At 40.2% G+C, this 17,669-nt stretch overlaps 1 protein-coding gene and 1 long non-coding RNA gene across 16 annotated transcripts in view; one reads left to right on the top strand and one right to left on the bottom strand.

Annotated features, from left to right (window-relative positions):
* Window positions 1-17,669, bottom strand: part of lrrfip1a (leucine rich repeat (in FLII) interacting protein 1a) — a 48,965-nt gene that overhangs the window by 20,714 nt on the left and 10,582 nt on the right. For 10 of the 15 annotated variants that reach the window (XM_040027472.1, XM_040027458.1, XM_040027462.1 and 7 more), the window contains 3 exons: window positions 8,465-8,551; window positions 2,667-2,684; window positions 2,452-2,523 (listed from right to left, as the gene is read on the bottom strand). In XM_040027472.1, the coding sequence (XP_039883406.1) occupies window positions 2,452-2,523; window positions 2,667-2,684; window positions 8,465-8,551 (177 nt within the window). The remainder of the gene's footprint in view (window positions 1-2,451; window positions 2,524-2,666; window positions 2,685-8,464; window positions 8,552-17,669) is intronic. The other 5 variants (XM_040027463.1, XM_040027465.1, XM_040027469.1 and 2 more) reach the window with 1 other exon arrangement.
* Window positions 553-16,607, top strand: LOC120730896. Its single transcript, XR_005695237.1, has 3 exons — window positions 553-661; window positions 4,637-4,640; window positions 16,596-16,607. It is a non-coding gene; the product is annotated as an uncharacterized LOC120730896 (long non-coding RNA).

Here is a 17,669-nt window from a genome sequence, read left to right as displayed (position 1 = left end):
TGAATAAGGGAGGGGAGGGGTGATGATGGAGGAGAGAAGGGATGGAGGGGGTAGAAAGGTAGGAGAGAGATGTCAAACATCAACAGGATAGACGACGAAAGAGGAAAGTGTCATTTGAGCGTTTAAATGTCTTTTGAAGAGTCCAGGACAGATAAACATTTAAACACCACAAAGAGATCCTTTATTGTTCGGATCCCTGGGCTCTCTGAGTGTGTCCTTGGCAGACACTTTACCTCTACTTGCCTACTGTGTGTGGCAGGTTGGCGCGATTGCAGCTCGCTTCTCAGTCTGCCCCAGGGCAGCTGTGGTACAACAGCTGCCTCACAGTGATAAATTGATGAAATTGGTATGTAAACGCTTGGGTGCCTTGAAAACGCTATTAATCTCTGAAAAGTGGCACATGTTATGAATTTAAACACTAATTTTGCGTAAAAATGCTATTAAATACATTTGGTCTGCTGAAGAACTGATAGTTAATTTAAAGCAAAGGGAATCTGTCATGCAATTTGTATTTGCCAGGTGATCAATTAGATTTAACTGCACTGCTGTTTTCACCTTTTAACTGCGTTAAGATGTGGATTAGAACATATCTGTTAGTCCATTGCTGATTATTTGAGCAGATTTCTTTATGTTTTTATTGGCTCAATTTGGAGTCTACAAAGTGGTTCTTCCTCAGGGCTGAACAGCACCACAAAATAGTGCCTCCCTTTTGTTTTTTCTCTGGAATTTAGACATTATGCCGAATAAATAAAAAAGTAATTTAAAAAAACTCTTTATTCTAGTAAACAAATCGCAATATTTGGGTTCAGATGTGATTAAACACTATCCAAACTCCATCATCTTTATTACCTGAATCTATTGGTACAATGCAAACGATGAATATTTTATACCAAGACAACAGCCATGTTTACATGGACACAAGTAATCAGTTAAAAAACCTGACTGGAATAGAAATGCTTCACCTAAACACACCAACTGGAAGATTTTGACCCAATCACACACCTTCGTAGCTTAACCTACCTAGATACAGGTAGGTTACACCAATCCTTAATCAGAGAGGTGTGCATGTATTATTCGACATAGTTGTAGAAAAATGTAAGTCTGTTAATATAGGACCTGATCTTTGTGTTAATATTATTATTATTCTTTTCAATCACAATGTATTCTTTAGTAGTTTTTTCAAACATTAATTTGTCATATTTTAGTAATATATGAACAACTTTTTAGTAAAACATTTTGACATCATATTTAATATCATAAAATATTTATTTTAAGTGGTTTTTTTGTTTTGTTTTTAACTTCTTCATTGTGTGGAGCATAACATGCAATGTTCATAATGCACATAATGCAAGGTGCCACCCGATTAAGCAGAGTTTAAAGTAAGATTCAGTATTGAACAGATTAATTAACAGTTTCAATGGCCGTTGTTTAGACAGTTTTTGACATTGACCATTAAACAATCCTCAAATTTAATTTGATATCTCGAGTCTTTTAGTTTTAGACTAATTTCTTTTTCTTGTTTAGTCGACTAAGAAATTCTTTGCCAGAAACTCCCCTACTTCCGATGTTCAAAGTGAAATTATCCTTACTGCGCATGTCTGTTACCATTTAGTGAACATAATGTAGGTGCATTCAAAAAGTGACAAATGTGAGAGAAGGGAGAAACTGAAACCCATACGATGCAGCAAGCTGACGATGAAAAAAGGAGAAATCCAGAGAGCGGTGTTTGTTTACAGCAATCACAACTACTATTTCTACTATTCCCAGAAAGTTGGACAATTCCAAAATGATTTATTCTGTTTAAATGCTTGACACATGATGCAAACGCACATTAGGATCAGATCAGCTCAGTTAGGGTCAATGTAAACAGTGAAGCTCTAATTTGACACATGTAAACATGGCCACTGACACAGTCACACAACCTGGGTAAAAGGAAGCTCACAGAGGCTCATCCATGCACACTTTAAATCCACAGCTGTCAAACAGTAATCCAGCTGACACTCATGCAATTTTCACCACATGCCAACACTGTTCAAACTGAAACATTATGATACTGCTGGCAATAAACCGTTGCATAAATTCTCATCACCACCTAAAATTACACATCACAATTAGTCAACAGTTACTCCTACACACAGAGTATGATTGCTGTGCCAAACCCTTTAAATAATCTGCACAGTCATACTGAGTAAGTGAATTCAACGCAGTAAATCCCATGCAGTCTCACACCAGCGGGGCAGATGGTCATGCTGATTCAAAGCCAGATGGTCACCCTGCTTTTCTAATAAGTGGATTATCATTAATGTTCAAGCTTTGATTCCTTATAATCTTTTTTTTTTCTTTTAAAGGCTCAACAGGAATGACTGAGAATTCAAACACAGACTGGGCACACGGAAAAGTCAAAATACATGCAGATCTGTTAGTGTTGTTATCACAGCACAGTAACTCTACCATCCATTGTTCAATATCTCCCCATTTGTTGTCCACGCGGTCATCTAATTTGGTGTTCAAGCCATAGTATTTCTAGGGAGAGGCAAGAAACGAGGGCAAGATAAAACAGGTAACTTGTTCCATCTTTTTCTAGGGTGCGATCTGAAGCACACATCGCGGACGATCACATTAAATCCAAAAATGTGCGAAGTAGAAATGAGGAAGAGTAAACCTACCTTCTGCACCTGAAAGATCTAAGCAGCAACACCGAACAGCGACAGAGGAGAAAGAGCGAAAAAAAACAAACAGGAAAGATTTAATTAAATCAACATAAAAAAAGATAAGTGATGGAAAAAAACTGAAACACTGGAAAGTGAAAAGCAAAACAGCATGCAGGAAAAAGAGCACGAGGCTCAGGTATGTGAAGAACCCCGCTGCACAGCAGGAACTGACCCAAGAACACAAGTTCACCCGAGATTTAACTACCTGTGAGACGCACTTTCACAGCATTTTCCCATGCTCCTGTAACGTTGGTATCAGTGACGGAAAGCTGTGCCAGTGCCACAATGTCACTTTCACATAGTCTGTGTAACCACGACTACATAGCAGAGAAAACCACGTGACCTTGAGAGATCCTGGTACAGAGGGCTTCCAGAACCACAACCACAGGGTGGTTCTCCAAATAAAAATAAAAAAAACAAAACATAAAAAATAAGCTTCTGGGTAACTCTACAAAACATCTCAAGCTGTCCTGTTAGGTTAAGTAGATTTGACACCTAGGACAATAAACGTTATGCTTGTGTAGACATAATGCATATGCAGTAAAATTAAAGATGCAGCCCTGAGCTGCATCTTGACTCATCTCAGAATAAAGAGAAGAAACAAAAGGGAAACAGTGAACCAGGTGAAAGGTCACCATTTCAGTTACACTCTGCTTGTTTAATATGCACAGATAAAACAAGGAGTATGTGTGTTTTACATTGTCACCAAAATGCTGCAGCTGAAGCTCACTGCTTTTCCAAGCTACTTGATGTTTTTCCCCTCAGGAAGCTGAAGGTTGCCTTAGATGATGATGAAGATGATGCTTGTCTATTGAAAAAAAGTCTGCTGATGTAAAAAACAAAAACAAAAACAAAACAATCCCCCTGAAATTACCTTCCAGATTTTAAAAGATATTTGGTTGTTAATTCTTTCTTAGTGCAAAATTGTTTGTTTGCACATTTGCTTGGACATCATCAGCAGAGCTCTTGAGACCACACAGTACAGTGGAGACCCAGTCAATGTAATTTTGGGTGACGAAAAATGAAAATATATCAGCAGCTTGTACAAAATGTCCAAAAACAAACAAACAAACAAACAAAAACCCCTAAAACCCTCTGGGGTCCAGGAACCTGTGCTCCTAACCCTTTGCTATAAGTGTTACATTTTTTATTATTGTTATTATTTTATCAAAAGCAGACTAAAGAGATCAAATCAAACCAGCCAGGCTGAGACCCTCTTAGTGTTTCCTGTGGTCGATGTGCTGCGTCACTTGGGGGTGTTGCCATCTGAAATTTGGAATGTTTGAGGAAATTACGGAAAATTAAGGTTGTTTGACTATTCCGATAAATACAATTAACCTTGGCTTTATTTATTTTGGTAGTGGTTGTTATTCGAGATGTTCTGTGCTGGCAAACTTTTAAAGTAAAATAAAGATCTCTGCAGCCTCCAATTTCCTTCATTCTTTGAGTGTTTTGCTGATGTTAACGTGACGGGACAAAACGGAAAGACTGCAATCAGATTTCCTAAAATCTCCCACATACGTTATTCCTTCACCAGTGAGACCAACACATTACCTGTTAAATTTAAAACAACCCTACACACTGCCTTTTTGAGTTTGTTTCAAAAACTCTGCTGACAGCAAGACACACTAAAAACACACCCCACCCTCAATGACGTACTTTCTACCCCAGTGCTTTAATCCAGATTTACTACCACTGTCTCCCTTGTATATTTGCCCAATAAATGGATTGGCCACTTTTGCAGTTCTGGTCATCACAAAGCGATTTGCAGATGACCGCTCTGCCCGCTGCATCGCTGTAGTAGCAGCAGCACTTTTAGGTGATCAATGGAGAACGGCCTCTTGCCCTCACCTAATTCATAATTAACCTGAAATGGAAAGCCACGTCCCCACACCAATAACCTAACAGATATGCTGTCGACTCAGGAAAGTCATACTAAACTTCAAGAAGGTGAAAGTGAGTTATGAAGGTCAAATTTATTTATAAATATCGCTATATTTCATATCGTTGCAGAGTCACAGCTCTAATGTTCTGCACACATCTTCCAGAAACTTCCTCTGTTAGAACCTCAGACGCTTCTGACCTTGTGAACTTTGATCTTGCTTCAAGATCAAAGCAATCACAATACTACAATCTAGTTAAAGAGAATTTGATTTTGAGTTGAACTCCAAAGAGCGTAATATTGCACAAAAATGACCAGTGTCCAGTATAATCAGATTAGGAAGTGACTGGAGGGATCTTGTTTGCTTACTTATCTCTTATTACGTGTCTGGACAGCCTATTAGCAAGTGAGCCAGGCACCGTCATAATCCCATTCATCAACCGAGTTACACAAACAGCCTACATGCCAGCACCGGTCCCCTTTGACTCACCGAGCGCACCTTCTTAATTGGAGGGGTTTTTGGGCGCCTGGTGAGGGCAGCCCTCAGCCCCCCTCCGGTAAGCCGCCGCCCGGCCGTCCTGCTGCCCTCAGGAAACCAGGAAAGGTCGCATCCCTCAGCGGTCAACAGGTAACACCATGACCAGTCATGAAGGCAGGCTGATGGTATGACAGAACGCTGAGATTTGAGCTCAGAGCACTCGGAGCAACAAAGGTTTGAATTTCCCCTCGCGTTTAATGCTGCAAAGCTTCTGCTAATAATCCACTTCTAATTTCTGTCTTCAGCGTATGAGGAAACATCCAAAAATCCAGAAGGTGGCCGAGAGCACAGCAACCCATCGCTGGCGTCCACGATACGGCAACAACAACAATAACAACAACGACTGCTCCACTGCAGGCTGGACCACAGAGCACAACCTGCTAAGCTACTTTAGAACTCGGCTAAAAGGTTTAAAGGACACACAAACACACGCACACACTCAGCTTGCCAGTGACCACTAATCTGGCATATGTGACCGGTGTGTGTGTGTGTGTGTGTGTGTGTGTGTGTGTGTGTGTGTATATATGTGTGTGCGTACATGCAGAAGATTATTGTTCAGGCTTGATACCTGTGTTTTGATTGGTGAAATAACAATAAATTAATATTATAATTACTAATAATCTTAAAAATCTATCTTTTAAAAATAGGCATTCCATATTGACGAGCCATAAAAGGTTCAGTTTGATGTAAAATACTAATTTCTGTGAATAACATACACCGGACTGTCTCAGTATAATGCAGTGACCTGGTATTAATATGGACGCTGTCCCACCTAACCATTACTGAGGCCACCAGTCTGTGCCATTGAGTGTCTCCTGCAGTGTAATAACACCCTCAGCCACACTGAAAACAAAGCCCAGGAGTGGTTCCGTGACCAAAAAGCCCACGGTGCTGATCGGTATCCAAGTATCTGTGACATGGATGAAACTGAAGGATCTGCTGCTAACGTTGTGGTTATGAGGTTCTGTGTTTATACCCTGAGGGGTCAAAGGTGTTTGGGTTGCACAAGGGGGGGCTTCACAGTAACCCAGGCCATAAGGCATGTATGGGTGCCTGCGCAACCAGTGAGCTAAACTGGCACTCATTTTGCTCTGTGTCTGTTTGCCTAAAAGGTTTATGGAATTTTTCTTTTAATGTGGTGGTTGCTGAAGCTGCGAAAGCACATGCATGTTGTCTACTAAAATCACAGTGAACTCTGGTCACACAAAGTTTAATGTTGACAGTCACTTGAAATTATGAAGGCACTTATTGTTTTGGAGCAAACACAGCACTCAGTGACTGCAGGAGTTGATGGCAGCAGCCTCCCTCTGCAGTACGATGCACCCACAAAAACTGCTCGAGGGATGTAGCAAAGTAGCTAAGAAGCTTTCAACCTCCCCACATCTCAATCTGATGCAGCATCTGTGGCTCCAGCCTGAAACCCACAGAATCCAAAAGGGGTGTCTGCTAACGTCACAGTGTGAGAAAGCCAGAACACCCCCAGAGATTCCATGTCCGTGTGCGCAAGCAGCACAGGAAATAAAGTTTATCGACTGAATTTCCAGAAATATGCTTCAACAGTACAGAAACTGTGACTGACGTCTGCCACAGCAGACAATTATTTCACTGTCATTTATTCTTCTGCTTTTTTAAAAACAAACAAATAAAAAAATCCCTTCACACAGAAACTGAGCAACTTTTGAGTTGAGTTTCCACAGGTGCTAGGCAGTCTGTAGTCTGTTTATGTGTTCAGGATTACTACTGACTAATAATAGTGAGCTCGGAAAAGCGAGACTCCCCGTGGTTCAGATCAGAGGTGCTCAACCAAAGAAAGAAAAACTCATGTAACAGCACTGAGCTCACATCCAAACACCTTTCAGCGCTGCACCTGATTCAACACAACTCAGAACACAGCACGGACGCCAGCACCGACACTGGAGCTGCCGAGGGTCCAGTACAGAGATTTATGGGGTTCTTTGCTCTTTTTGCGAGACATGTACAAGTTTTCCACAACACATTGGTAAAAATGGACATGTTAAATAAATAAATAAAAAACCAAAGATTTAATTCACTGCTTACTTCCCAGGAAGGTAGTGCATCACATTACGGGGCTACTAATATCTGGAATAAGTTATGTCAGTGTTACACTATGTACTGTATTTAGCTACCCAAAGAGACAAAGCCACAAAAATAGAAATGCAATAACAACCAACTTTGCAGGTTAGACTTTCTGACCTTTCAAAGGTGTACAGTTTATAACAGATAATGCAAATTACTGTTGTGATTGTTTTGGAAGAAGCCCTTTACATGTGACGGTTAATTAACAGGAAATGTGCTCCGTGGTGTCTGAAGAAAAAGCTCTAATTTTATGTTACTCAAAAACTTTCCATGTGTCAATATCTGTATCAGCGTGGGATGAGATTAACTTTAAAAGGTTTTGTTGAAAGAGTAATTAGTGAGAACTTTGGAGGACTTCCTCGTTTGCTATGGTTATTTAACCTCAGTATCAGCTGTTGGATATTTAGCCAACCTAGAAACCTCGTAACTAAGGAATTAGTTTGTTACGAGATGTTTGTGTATAGGTGGGGGCACTGTTTTAGTACATAAATAATAGATGTAATTTCCCTTTCCGAAAGCCTTAAAGCTGGATTCTTTAACATGTCCAGCAGGGGTTGACTCCTTAGAGCCCACCCTTATCTGGTTTCAAAAGGCCAAGATTGCTAACATGCTCAGCTAGAGGCTACAGAATGGGAGCCCAAAAATTAATGAGTGACTTCCTGCTTGTTACGTCCATCTTAATTATATGGTTCTATGGTTCGAATCAACTCATAAATTCAGTGTGTTGAACAACATCATCTATAGTTGTTGGAGGTTTTTTTAATGAAGGAATTTTAAAAAAGTCAATCAAAAAAGTCAGTGTCTAAACTACATTTTTACATCAATCCAAATGAAATCCACAGGAATGTTCTTTCTATGAACGGCAAGGATTGCTTGGATCTCGACAGCAGTGCTCCTAAGTGCTGCAGTCACAGTTCCTCTGACCTTTGACCCACAGGATCAAAGAGTCAGCTTAAGAGCAGAAAGCAGAGCTGATCGGAAATGCTTTCGGTCCAAACAAAACCAAGTGTCTAGTAACAACAAGTCTGCTTAAATCCTTTTGTTTTTCAGAACAGTGTTAGCCATTTGGCAGACAGCAGAAATACTTGTTTAACTCCATCAGTGCTCCGCTGTTTAGATTCAGCATGAAATATTAAACTCTTACGGATGTAAAATATTGCATATCTGTCCTAACATGAAGTTTTGTATTATGCCATATCGTGTGTCACATGTCATGGGGTATTTTGACTTGTATACCTCTTTCTGTTGTCGCTCCAGCTCCTTCATGCGGATCTCTCGGGCCTCTGCCCTGGCTGCCCTCTTTGCTGCCAGCCTGGCCTCGGCCTTGGGATGGAAAGGGGGGGGGGGGGGGGAATAAAAACACACAGAGAGAAAATTAAAAAAGGAGAAGTTAGATAGCAGCAGACTTAGTCCTACTCACACACATCACATCTATAAATGTTCAACACAAATGTGAACAGAGCTCCAGTTCCTTGACAGAGTTACTTTGGGAACTTTGTGACACATTGTTGGGAAACAGAAATAAAAACAGTCACACAGTTGAAGATTAATATCACAGGGGGACACTACCAGCCCCTAAAAACCAGTCAATAAAGCAGTGAACAAACACAGGACATCACGAATCATTTGAACTCTGAACAGATCTCATGGACTTTATTTAGAAGCAGACAATCTAGTGAGACTCCTAGGCCCCGGTACATTTGAAAGACTTGCCTCTGCTCCACTCAGCACTCAGGCGAGAGCAGGGTCTTTCCCTTAAAAGGATCTCTCTCTCTCAGAGTGTGTGCTGCAAGTGTGTGTGTTACAGTGTGCGTGTGTGTAAGCATTTCCTTCCTCTAACTTGTGGTAGACACTACACGGCTGCAGCCTCTAGGCGGGGTAACTGTAACAGCTCATACCGCTGCACTAATGCATTTCCCCAATGTCAGTCACCATGACTGAGTAACAGGAAAACACTAAATACAGAGTTGGTTTCAGAAGAAAGCACGATCACACACATGCACGCTATCAACAAAGTTCAGCTCAGGACTCACATACACGTGTCTGCATTCATTAAAAGCTTCACCAGGGGATACAAACAAGCTTGGCCAAATCTGTTTTGTCATCAACAACACTGACGTTCTGCACCGCAGATAACAGAAGCACATTCATCTCAGTCTTAAAATGGGAGCAAACTGTCAAGCTAGATTCCTGCGCTACCGTTAGCAAACTTCAGCCTCTGTATGAGATGAAATGAGGATCTTATCAAAGGCACAGATCATTGTTTTGGCCCCCAGCATCCTTTACATGTTGTTCTCTAGATGCTTCCATCAGGGCAAAGGTTTGAGCTCCCTGAAGGCACCAATAATAGACACACTGAGTAATTTCTTCCATATGCTGCTTCTTTAAACCAATCGTGGCTCTTTCGCTCTGACAGCAGGAGCTTGTACTGTATTTCTGTAATCTGTTGGACTAGAGCATATAAAGCAAACGGCCCCTCAGGGATATTAAAGCTTTACGCAACATCTCTGCAGGTCTCTACTCATGTTCACGCTCAAACTGCGTCACTTAGTCCATTGTTTTCACTTTTTAGTTTTAACAATTTCCTCTCCTTTGCACAAAGAAGAGAAGATGCTCTCTGAATATGTACATTAAAAGAAAGAACAGCATTTGGTCTGTATGTCAGCATGTTCGCTGCGTATCAGCAGTGTTTGCTGAGCAAACTTTGAGTTATTCAGTCACTTTTATTCAGCTTGTGTTCATGCTGTCAGCAACACTTGCACGCTCGCTTTGTTATTATCCTGCTTTATTATCCAGGTTTTTATATTCCTGTATCATTCCGAAATTGTCCAGGTTAAAGTTCATGTGTCTTTGATGCCTTGCCATGACACAGAGTCTCATTTGGGAAGTGATGAGTGGGCAAAACTTCCACTTATGTCACTTGACTATTTTATGATTCAGCGTTTAATTGTGTTTGTTGCATTATTTAAACAACTTTAAAGTGCACACTTGAGGGGGAAAAGAAAAATTCAGTGTGAGTGCTTTCTGCAGGAAACCTTGTACAACATTTAGACATTTATTAATCTCAAAACTAATAAAACACTAAACTGACTGCAGCATTTGCGAGGTGTGGTGATGTGGTGAAGCTCACCAAAAACAGACACACAGCAGTTCCTCCCAGGCTTCCTCCACAGTAAAGCTGTAGTTATATTACAGAAACTGAAACTGGCATCTGTTTGTTATACATGCTGGGTCATGGATGCCGCTGGTTCACCAATAAGCCGTTTTTGACAGCTGTCATTATACGAGCAAACATCTGGATTTAAAGCTGACTTGATCAGCAAAGCTGCAGGTGAAAATATGAACTACAACTAACTGAAGTGCTGTGAGCATTCATGACTTACTTAAAGCCTGCTTTTTTAGCGTGTAGATCCCCGTGATGCTATGGCCGCTTGATAGAAGTTATGAGCTAGGAAGTGTACAGAATGACTCACACAGCGACCATCTGCTTGAATCTGCTCTTAAGATGTCTTGGAGGTATGGAACCGGGCAACAGAGGATTGAAATATCTGAACAGCAGGCTGGTCGCTGCCTCAGTAGAGATGCGTTTTGCCCTGCAGTGAACTGTGTCTATTTGCCGAGCACCTCCTGCACATGAATGCGAGCCATGCCACCATAATGCATTCCAGGAACTTCCAACTCAAAAGAATTGTCCCGAGTAGGTCTTGCCAAATAACTAAACATTGTTAAATAATGATAAAAAAGCCCAAAACAAAACGACTTAATTATAAAGAATTTTTTGAAAGGCTCCTAAAAATGATGATGCAGGAGACTATATTGACTCTGTGCTGCACTCACTGCCTGCATAAGTGCCATTTCCTCCAAGTCAATGCTCACTGTCCTTGGGACTCTTTGCATTTCTACCAAAAGCTTTAAGACACAAATCCATCTACACTATGTATGCACACATAAACTCCCTCTTAGACATTTTCTCTTCCATGAAATTAGAGGTGGCAGAAGAGTAACATGGCATTAGTCTGTTTGACCTCGAGCAGCACAAATACAGCACTTAAAAACTTCCATTAGCATTGGTACACAGTTGCTCCATCAAACAGCAGGCTCTGGGGTGAAGTGCTTTTTATCCACTCTGTCAGTGAGGTTGTTCAATAGTTCAACCACCAACTTAATTCAGATCAAAGACAAGAGCAAAACAGACCTGCAACAGGCAGATTAGGGAGCATGAATCGCTGGAAATATTTTTATGGGTGGGCACATAGTGCTGTACACAATGCAACACAATTCAGTTCAATAAGTGTCAGAAAAATGTGAACAATTGCATACTGCATTAGACTTTCCCGTCAAGTCACAAAGGTTGCCTTGCAGTCAGCATCTATTGTGTAGACCAATTTGTTTTACTGGTGCCTTTAATTACAGGCCAGCTGGGAAAACTACATATAACAGGTCAGATGTTTGTTTGCTGTATCACACTCATATTTGCACTGGCTAAATATTAAAAGATGGTGTGATGAAGGGATGAAATCAGTATCGGCACTGGTTGAAGTGTCTCTTTCATTTAATTTCAGTCTGCAAATTTCGTTTTTCTGACTCTACTCAAGTAGTTTTGCATGATTCACAGTTCTATTTGAAATGAGTCATTTTAGCTCCTCCCTCACGTTAAATACATTTTCTTCTGATTGGTTACATATCTTAAAATGTTGCACAGCAGGTGGGTGGGGCTTCTGTGCTCACAGTCAGACCTTTGTGCTCATATTTAGGGGTATCCCCTCCATGACATCATACAGAGACAAGAGAAGGAAAAATTGTTTAAAACTGAGTCTGAGGGCTAAGCTTTAGGCTCATGGTCATTACTGGCATTCATCTTCATTACTGGAAACTCTGGTCATGCTTAATATGAACATCCACTATCCACTTTCATTCAATTCCAACTTGTAGTCTATTTCTTTGATTAATTTATATTAAAGGTTATCAATCCTATGTCTAAAACGGTTTATACTCCCGGGATTTGTGATATGTTTTAGGACAAATGAGAGTATTATGCTTGAGGTGTTCGCCTAGCTTGGGAAGCTCGGGAATTATTAATTTCATATGGAAAAACAAAAAATTCACTCATTTCAGGATGAGGTAAGAGACCTTCTTTCATCTTCTTGTTCAGTTTTAAAACTTTGAAAGTCAAATAATTTCAGACACAAACTGCTTAAAGGAACCCGCCTTTCAAACACCCGCCCTTCAAAAACCTTCACAACACTAAGAGGTGTGAATTATTTCATCATGACCACATTACTGCCTTCCTTTTACTGTATGGCCATAGAGTGCAGTACTTAAGCACACAACAGCTTAACTCAAGACACACAAAAAAAGCAAAAGCTGAAGTTAAAATAAACAGTTAAACGGGGTACCAGCTTTCAGTTAAAGTAATCCAACATGATGCGAGCAGCTGTAACAGACTGGGTCATCTTTCCATGCGAGTGTATGCTGCATCAGCCTCCAGTCAAAAAGATGCACATAACTAGGCCAAAAGACACACTCATACCTCCTTTCTCTTTCCTCCTCTAAGGCTATTTATACCGACCTACATGGACTCTGGTTCTATCAAACTGTTCTAATTCAGCATGATGTCAATGGGCTGTCAGCCCTCCTGAGAGACAGTGAGCTAGTTCAGTGCAAAACTGGGATGCTCTATAGTGATTTGGAGATGCGTCAGAAGAAAAAAATACACAAGTTTAAGTGGGAATACTTCACAGTGGAAAAATCATAAATTACTATTTTGGTCAATTATGGCAATCTCAGATATTTAATGTAGCTATTCATCACCTTAACAAGCATTATGGATTTAACTTTGTTTTGTTTGTTTTGTTATAAACCCTCAAACTTTAAATACATTTCAAATGAAAAATAAATAGAATAATTTGGGTTGAAAAAGAGATGACAGTTCACACACAGTATTTTCATCATCTTTCCTTAATTGATGAGCGCAATTTATTGTGTAAGACCAAATGAGAGATTTGGAGAGAAAATTAATGCAAAATAATAATAATTTTATTCCCATAATCATAGTTTCACAATCATTAGAAGCCACAATCGTAGCTGCAAAAAACCCCAAACCAAAACAATGATTCACCCCCTAGTTTAATGAAGGTTCATTAAGACATACTGCGTAAAGGAAGATTATATAGCCTCCTTCTAGCTCTAAGTTGCAGAGTTTGTTTTTTTAATTCCATTTTAATCATAATAATATGTTACTTAAGTACCTAGAGAGGTCAAATTTATAGTTCTGGCTTCTGTCAACTTGATCCCTTGAGTCTCCTGACAGCCTCTCGGGGCACCAAGTCCTCAAGAGCCGAATGCCAACCTAGTCTGATTGTCTCCAGCAAGCTGGATTCCCACGCCCCGCATGCCCGTCTTCAGCAGCCAAAGTTGGGTGGTTATTCTAATGACCACAAGTGCTGACAGGCTCCACAAAGAGAGCACAGAAATAACTCTGATTTCTGTTTGACTGTGTTTAAAATGAGAAGGGATCATTAGGTGGATTCACACACAGTTCGCTCATTGTACGGTGAGGGTGATGACTAAGTGTACCAAAAAAAGTTTATTTCCTCTTTGCAGAACCTTATAAGCCTCAGATGTTGCCTAAAAGGGAGTGGCTGGAAGAAAGTTCAGCTTACTATGAAGCCATAGACATGAGTCAACTCAACGGACGTCACAAATGGACAAATCGAGCCGTTGTTTCCGAACCTGATGAGCTCAGCAGACGATTCCACATGTGCTCACAGAGGAAAATACAGACCATGAAGAACTACAGCACCAAAACAAAAAATACTTAACTTACCATCAAGTTTCAATTCTTTCTAATGGTCAGAAAGGGATGACTGCTATTAAAACTCCTTATAGAAGTCTGTGGGAAAATGGGCCTATAGCATCAGTAAACAACGTCTTGATCTTGATGATTCTGCTTATATATTGTATTATGTTCTCTATTAGGTACAGAATAGAGGTTAACAGAAGGTTTACTTTACAGTGGGCTGGCCTTATGAGAAAGAAGTAACTACCTTATAGGTGTGTAGTGACCATGTGTAGAGTTCATTGGTTTGTCACTCAGTTTCACCCCTTATTTGTGATATCTGGTTTCAAAAAGCTAAGATGGCCAATCAACACGAGTCAACAAACCAATGGCACATTGCTATTTTTAAATATACAGCCAATGACAGAAAAAGATGAATGTAGAGCTTTAAGCAAAAATTCCTTCACATGACCCGTAGACAGCGACTGATTTAAGAAACAACAACAAAAACAAATCAGACTGCAGAAAATGTCTATGTTGCTCATTAATGTTGGTACTTAAATAACATTTATTATTTAATGCAACTCAATTATAGTTTTGTGAATTTGGTCCCATTTACTGTAAAAAATACAACAACAAAAAAATCGTGTACTCTTTCAGGTATAGGCCTAACCTGTAATTGACAGGTCACTACCATATGAGCCCACCGGGTTCATATTTCTAAGTCAGATCCACACACTCCCACTGGCCCCATTGGATTTTAAAAAAACAAAACAAAAACCTACATGTCAAAGGCTAAAGGTTACATCCATCCTCTACATACAGTCTGTATTCAAGACTGTGTTGAAAGCTCTTAGTTTGTCATATAATTTGCCTTTTAAGGTCATTATGAAATGACAACAGTCTGACCAATAAATGACAAACCCAAACAACTGAGGTCATAATAACTGGTTCCACTTGATTAAATTATATTATCAAACAAACCACATAAATGTAAATTTGAAAGGAAAATGCCGAGTGTCCAACCATCGCACTTCTTGATTAAAACTCACTCCACCCATACATGTTAACCCTCTCAGGCCCAAATTAAGTTTTGTGTTGCTAATGCACAACCAAGTCCTGCAATGGTACTTCTGAGTAAAAAAACCTCATAAAACATGTATGTGGGGTAATCAGGTTGTTAGGTCTTAACTCTTGCAAATCTGCAACGTCTGCCTGGAGAGGGTTAATGAACTGTGGTTAAGTACAGAACATCCAGGGAAAAAAGGAAAACTCCTGCCTGCTTCTGCTCACACAGCCTTGCAACTAAACCCCAGGCTGCACCACAAACATATGGAGCAGCTGTACAGCTCTCAGCATTGCAAACAAAGTGGTCAGCCACTGGGCAAGCTACTTCAAGCCAGGAATAAAAATAAATAGTATATGCTTCAGACATGTCTAAAAATAAAACGAGGGAGGCAGCTGGGTCTGAACACCGAGGACATGAGATAAAACCAGCAGAGCTACATTTCAGCACTTTGTGCATACTTTAAATGATATACAAACACTCTGTTTGCAAACTAGTCACTGACATATTGTAAATGATGCCTGTTTAAGTTATTTTAATACGTTTCCAACTGGGTATAATCTATCTTCTTGTTTTTTTTTTCTCTGTGGGAGTATCAGGGCACTTCTTACTGCCTGACCACGGCGCTTCAGGCAGCAACAGTTTATGTTGAAACTCCCAGCGCCACTAAAGCATGATGGGAAAACACAACACCTCACAGGAAGTTGCGAAATGTAGCTCTGTGAGTGAATAACAGGAGACTTGTTGCAGAGAGTAATTTCTGTGACATGTTTATTTACAAATGCTGATATACTTCTTAATTAAATCACACTTTCAAACAAAGCTGTTTACTGCTTGCCTGTGGGCAGTGAAACCAACAAACAGAGGATGATCGGGTTTGCTTAAGAGACCACAAAAACAATTGTTGCATCAGGGAGCTCAACACCAACAGGGCACATAAAGTTTATTTTCCGATACTTACTCCTGTTCCCTATTCATCACACTGCAAACCAGTCAAAACAAACAACCACATGCTCCTCTGTCACTCAAAGGAACATGTGGTTGATCATCTCAGTTTAGGATTCTTTTCCATTCATGTGATTTAATGAACTCAGGACAACAGAGTCACTACTGCCCATCATCAAAAGCTGTTACAAGTGATGCTTTGGACAAATTAAAAAAGACACAGTGACACAGTGTACTATAATTTAACCAAATATGGTACTGTAGAGGCGTGGTGGCTACATGCATGCAGTTATTGACAAATATGAATCTGATGTAACTGCGATGCTGAAAGGTCAGCAGGCTAAAGGGCCAAGAGAAGTGAAAAAAAAAATGTTACTGGCCATCAACAGATTTCAAGCACTCAGCCACAACAGTAAAACCACCCGTGTAATACTGCAATTCAGCTCTGACACCTCAGAGTACTGACATATGACCACTGGGGCTATCCTGAAGTGTTTGGCACTAGTATGTTGGAAGTGGATCCTTTGGGTCCTGTGGTAGCTAAAACATGACCTGCTGGGTTTTTCATAGATCTGTAGAAATCTGCATTGTCTTACCACACACCTCAGGCAGGCAATACCTTTACAGGAAACACAGCTTTGATCTAATGCTGAGTTTAAAGGAAGGAATAAATGTAATGAAGGAAGTGTGGTTGCTTTTCTTAAGAGGCTAAGAGTGTTTTTGTTGTGGGTATTTGTGTATCATAAAATATGAGCTGCATTTTACATGATGTTTGTTGCATGTCTGTTACCATACAGACATTTTGATCTCAAAGGGACTTCTCGGAAAAAATACAAGGTAACAAATAAAAAACAAAAAAATAATTCCAATGCAAAAGTGCCAAAAGCTGTAGTTTCTCTAATGGTCACTTGTGGTTCTGACCTCTGTGAATAGTTTCCTTATTTATAACAACTCCACCAGAGGTGGAAGCTGAGCAGGTTCGATATTATTAAAACTGTAAATTTGGCGACATGGATGCTTTGATTAGCAGGTGTGTCATCAGGTGGCTGTAGCTGCTAGGCCTCATCTCTGCTAATTTGAAAGATTGAATATATTTCTCAGCCATGTTTTTGGTGTTTAACAAAACAACCTGACCAAAAATGTGGCACTCATACAGTTTATGGATACAGCTTGTTAGCCAAGCATGCTAGCATTAGCGGTTAACTTAGATCTCCAAACTCTGGTCCAAATGTGGTCTTAATACTTCTGGCTCCACATTGTGGTGGCAAAAACACTAAAGTTGAGGTTTAAATTTCCCTACGTCCATCTTTTATATACAATATCTGGATGGAGCCTATGTGGTTTATGCACTTCCATTCACATTACCACATCTTGATCACATGCTTGACTGGATTAGGACTCGGAAGTTTGAAAACCAGCTGAACACCTTGGGTGCTTTATCATGTTTCTCCAGCGACAGTTAGCTCGCTGATAATGGTGATGTCCGTCTGAGTCATTAGCAAATAATCAGTAACTTAATGCTGCTGCGTTATGCTGGCATAGCTGTACTGAGGGTTTTGGTCACAGACCTGCTTTTCAGGATCTTCAGGAATTTGCAGATGTATCTTGCAGCGTTTTACATTGGGCCTACTCTTTTGGTCTAAGTGCAATCC

This window comes from Simochromis diagramma, unplaced genomic scaffold (assembly GCF_900408965.1).
Source record: "Simochromis diagramma unplaced genomic scaffold, fSimDia1.1 OVJJ01000343.1, whole genome shotgun sequence".
NCBI classification, from domain to species: domain Eukaryota; kingdom Metazoa; phylum Chordata; class Actinopteri; order Cichliformes; family Cichlidae; genus Simochromis; species Simochromis diagramma.
This window is presented reverse-complemented; position numbering and strand designations above follow the sequence as displayed.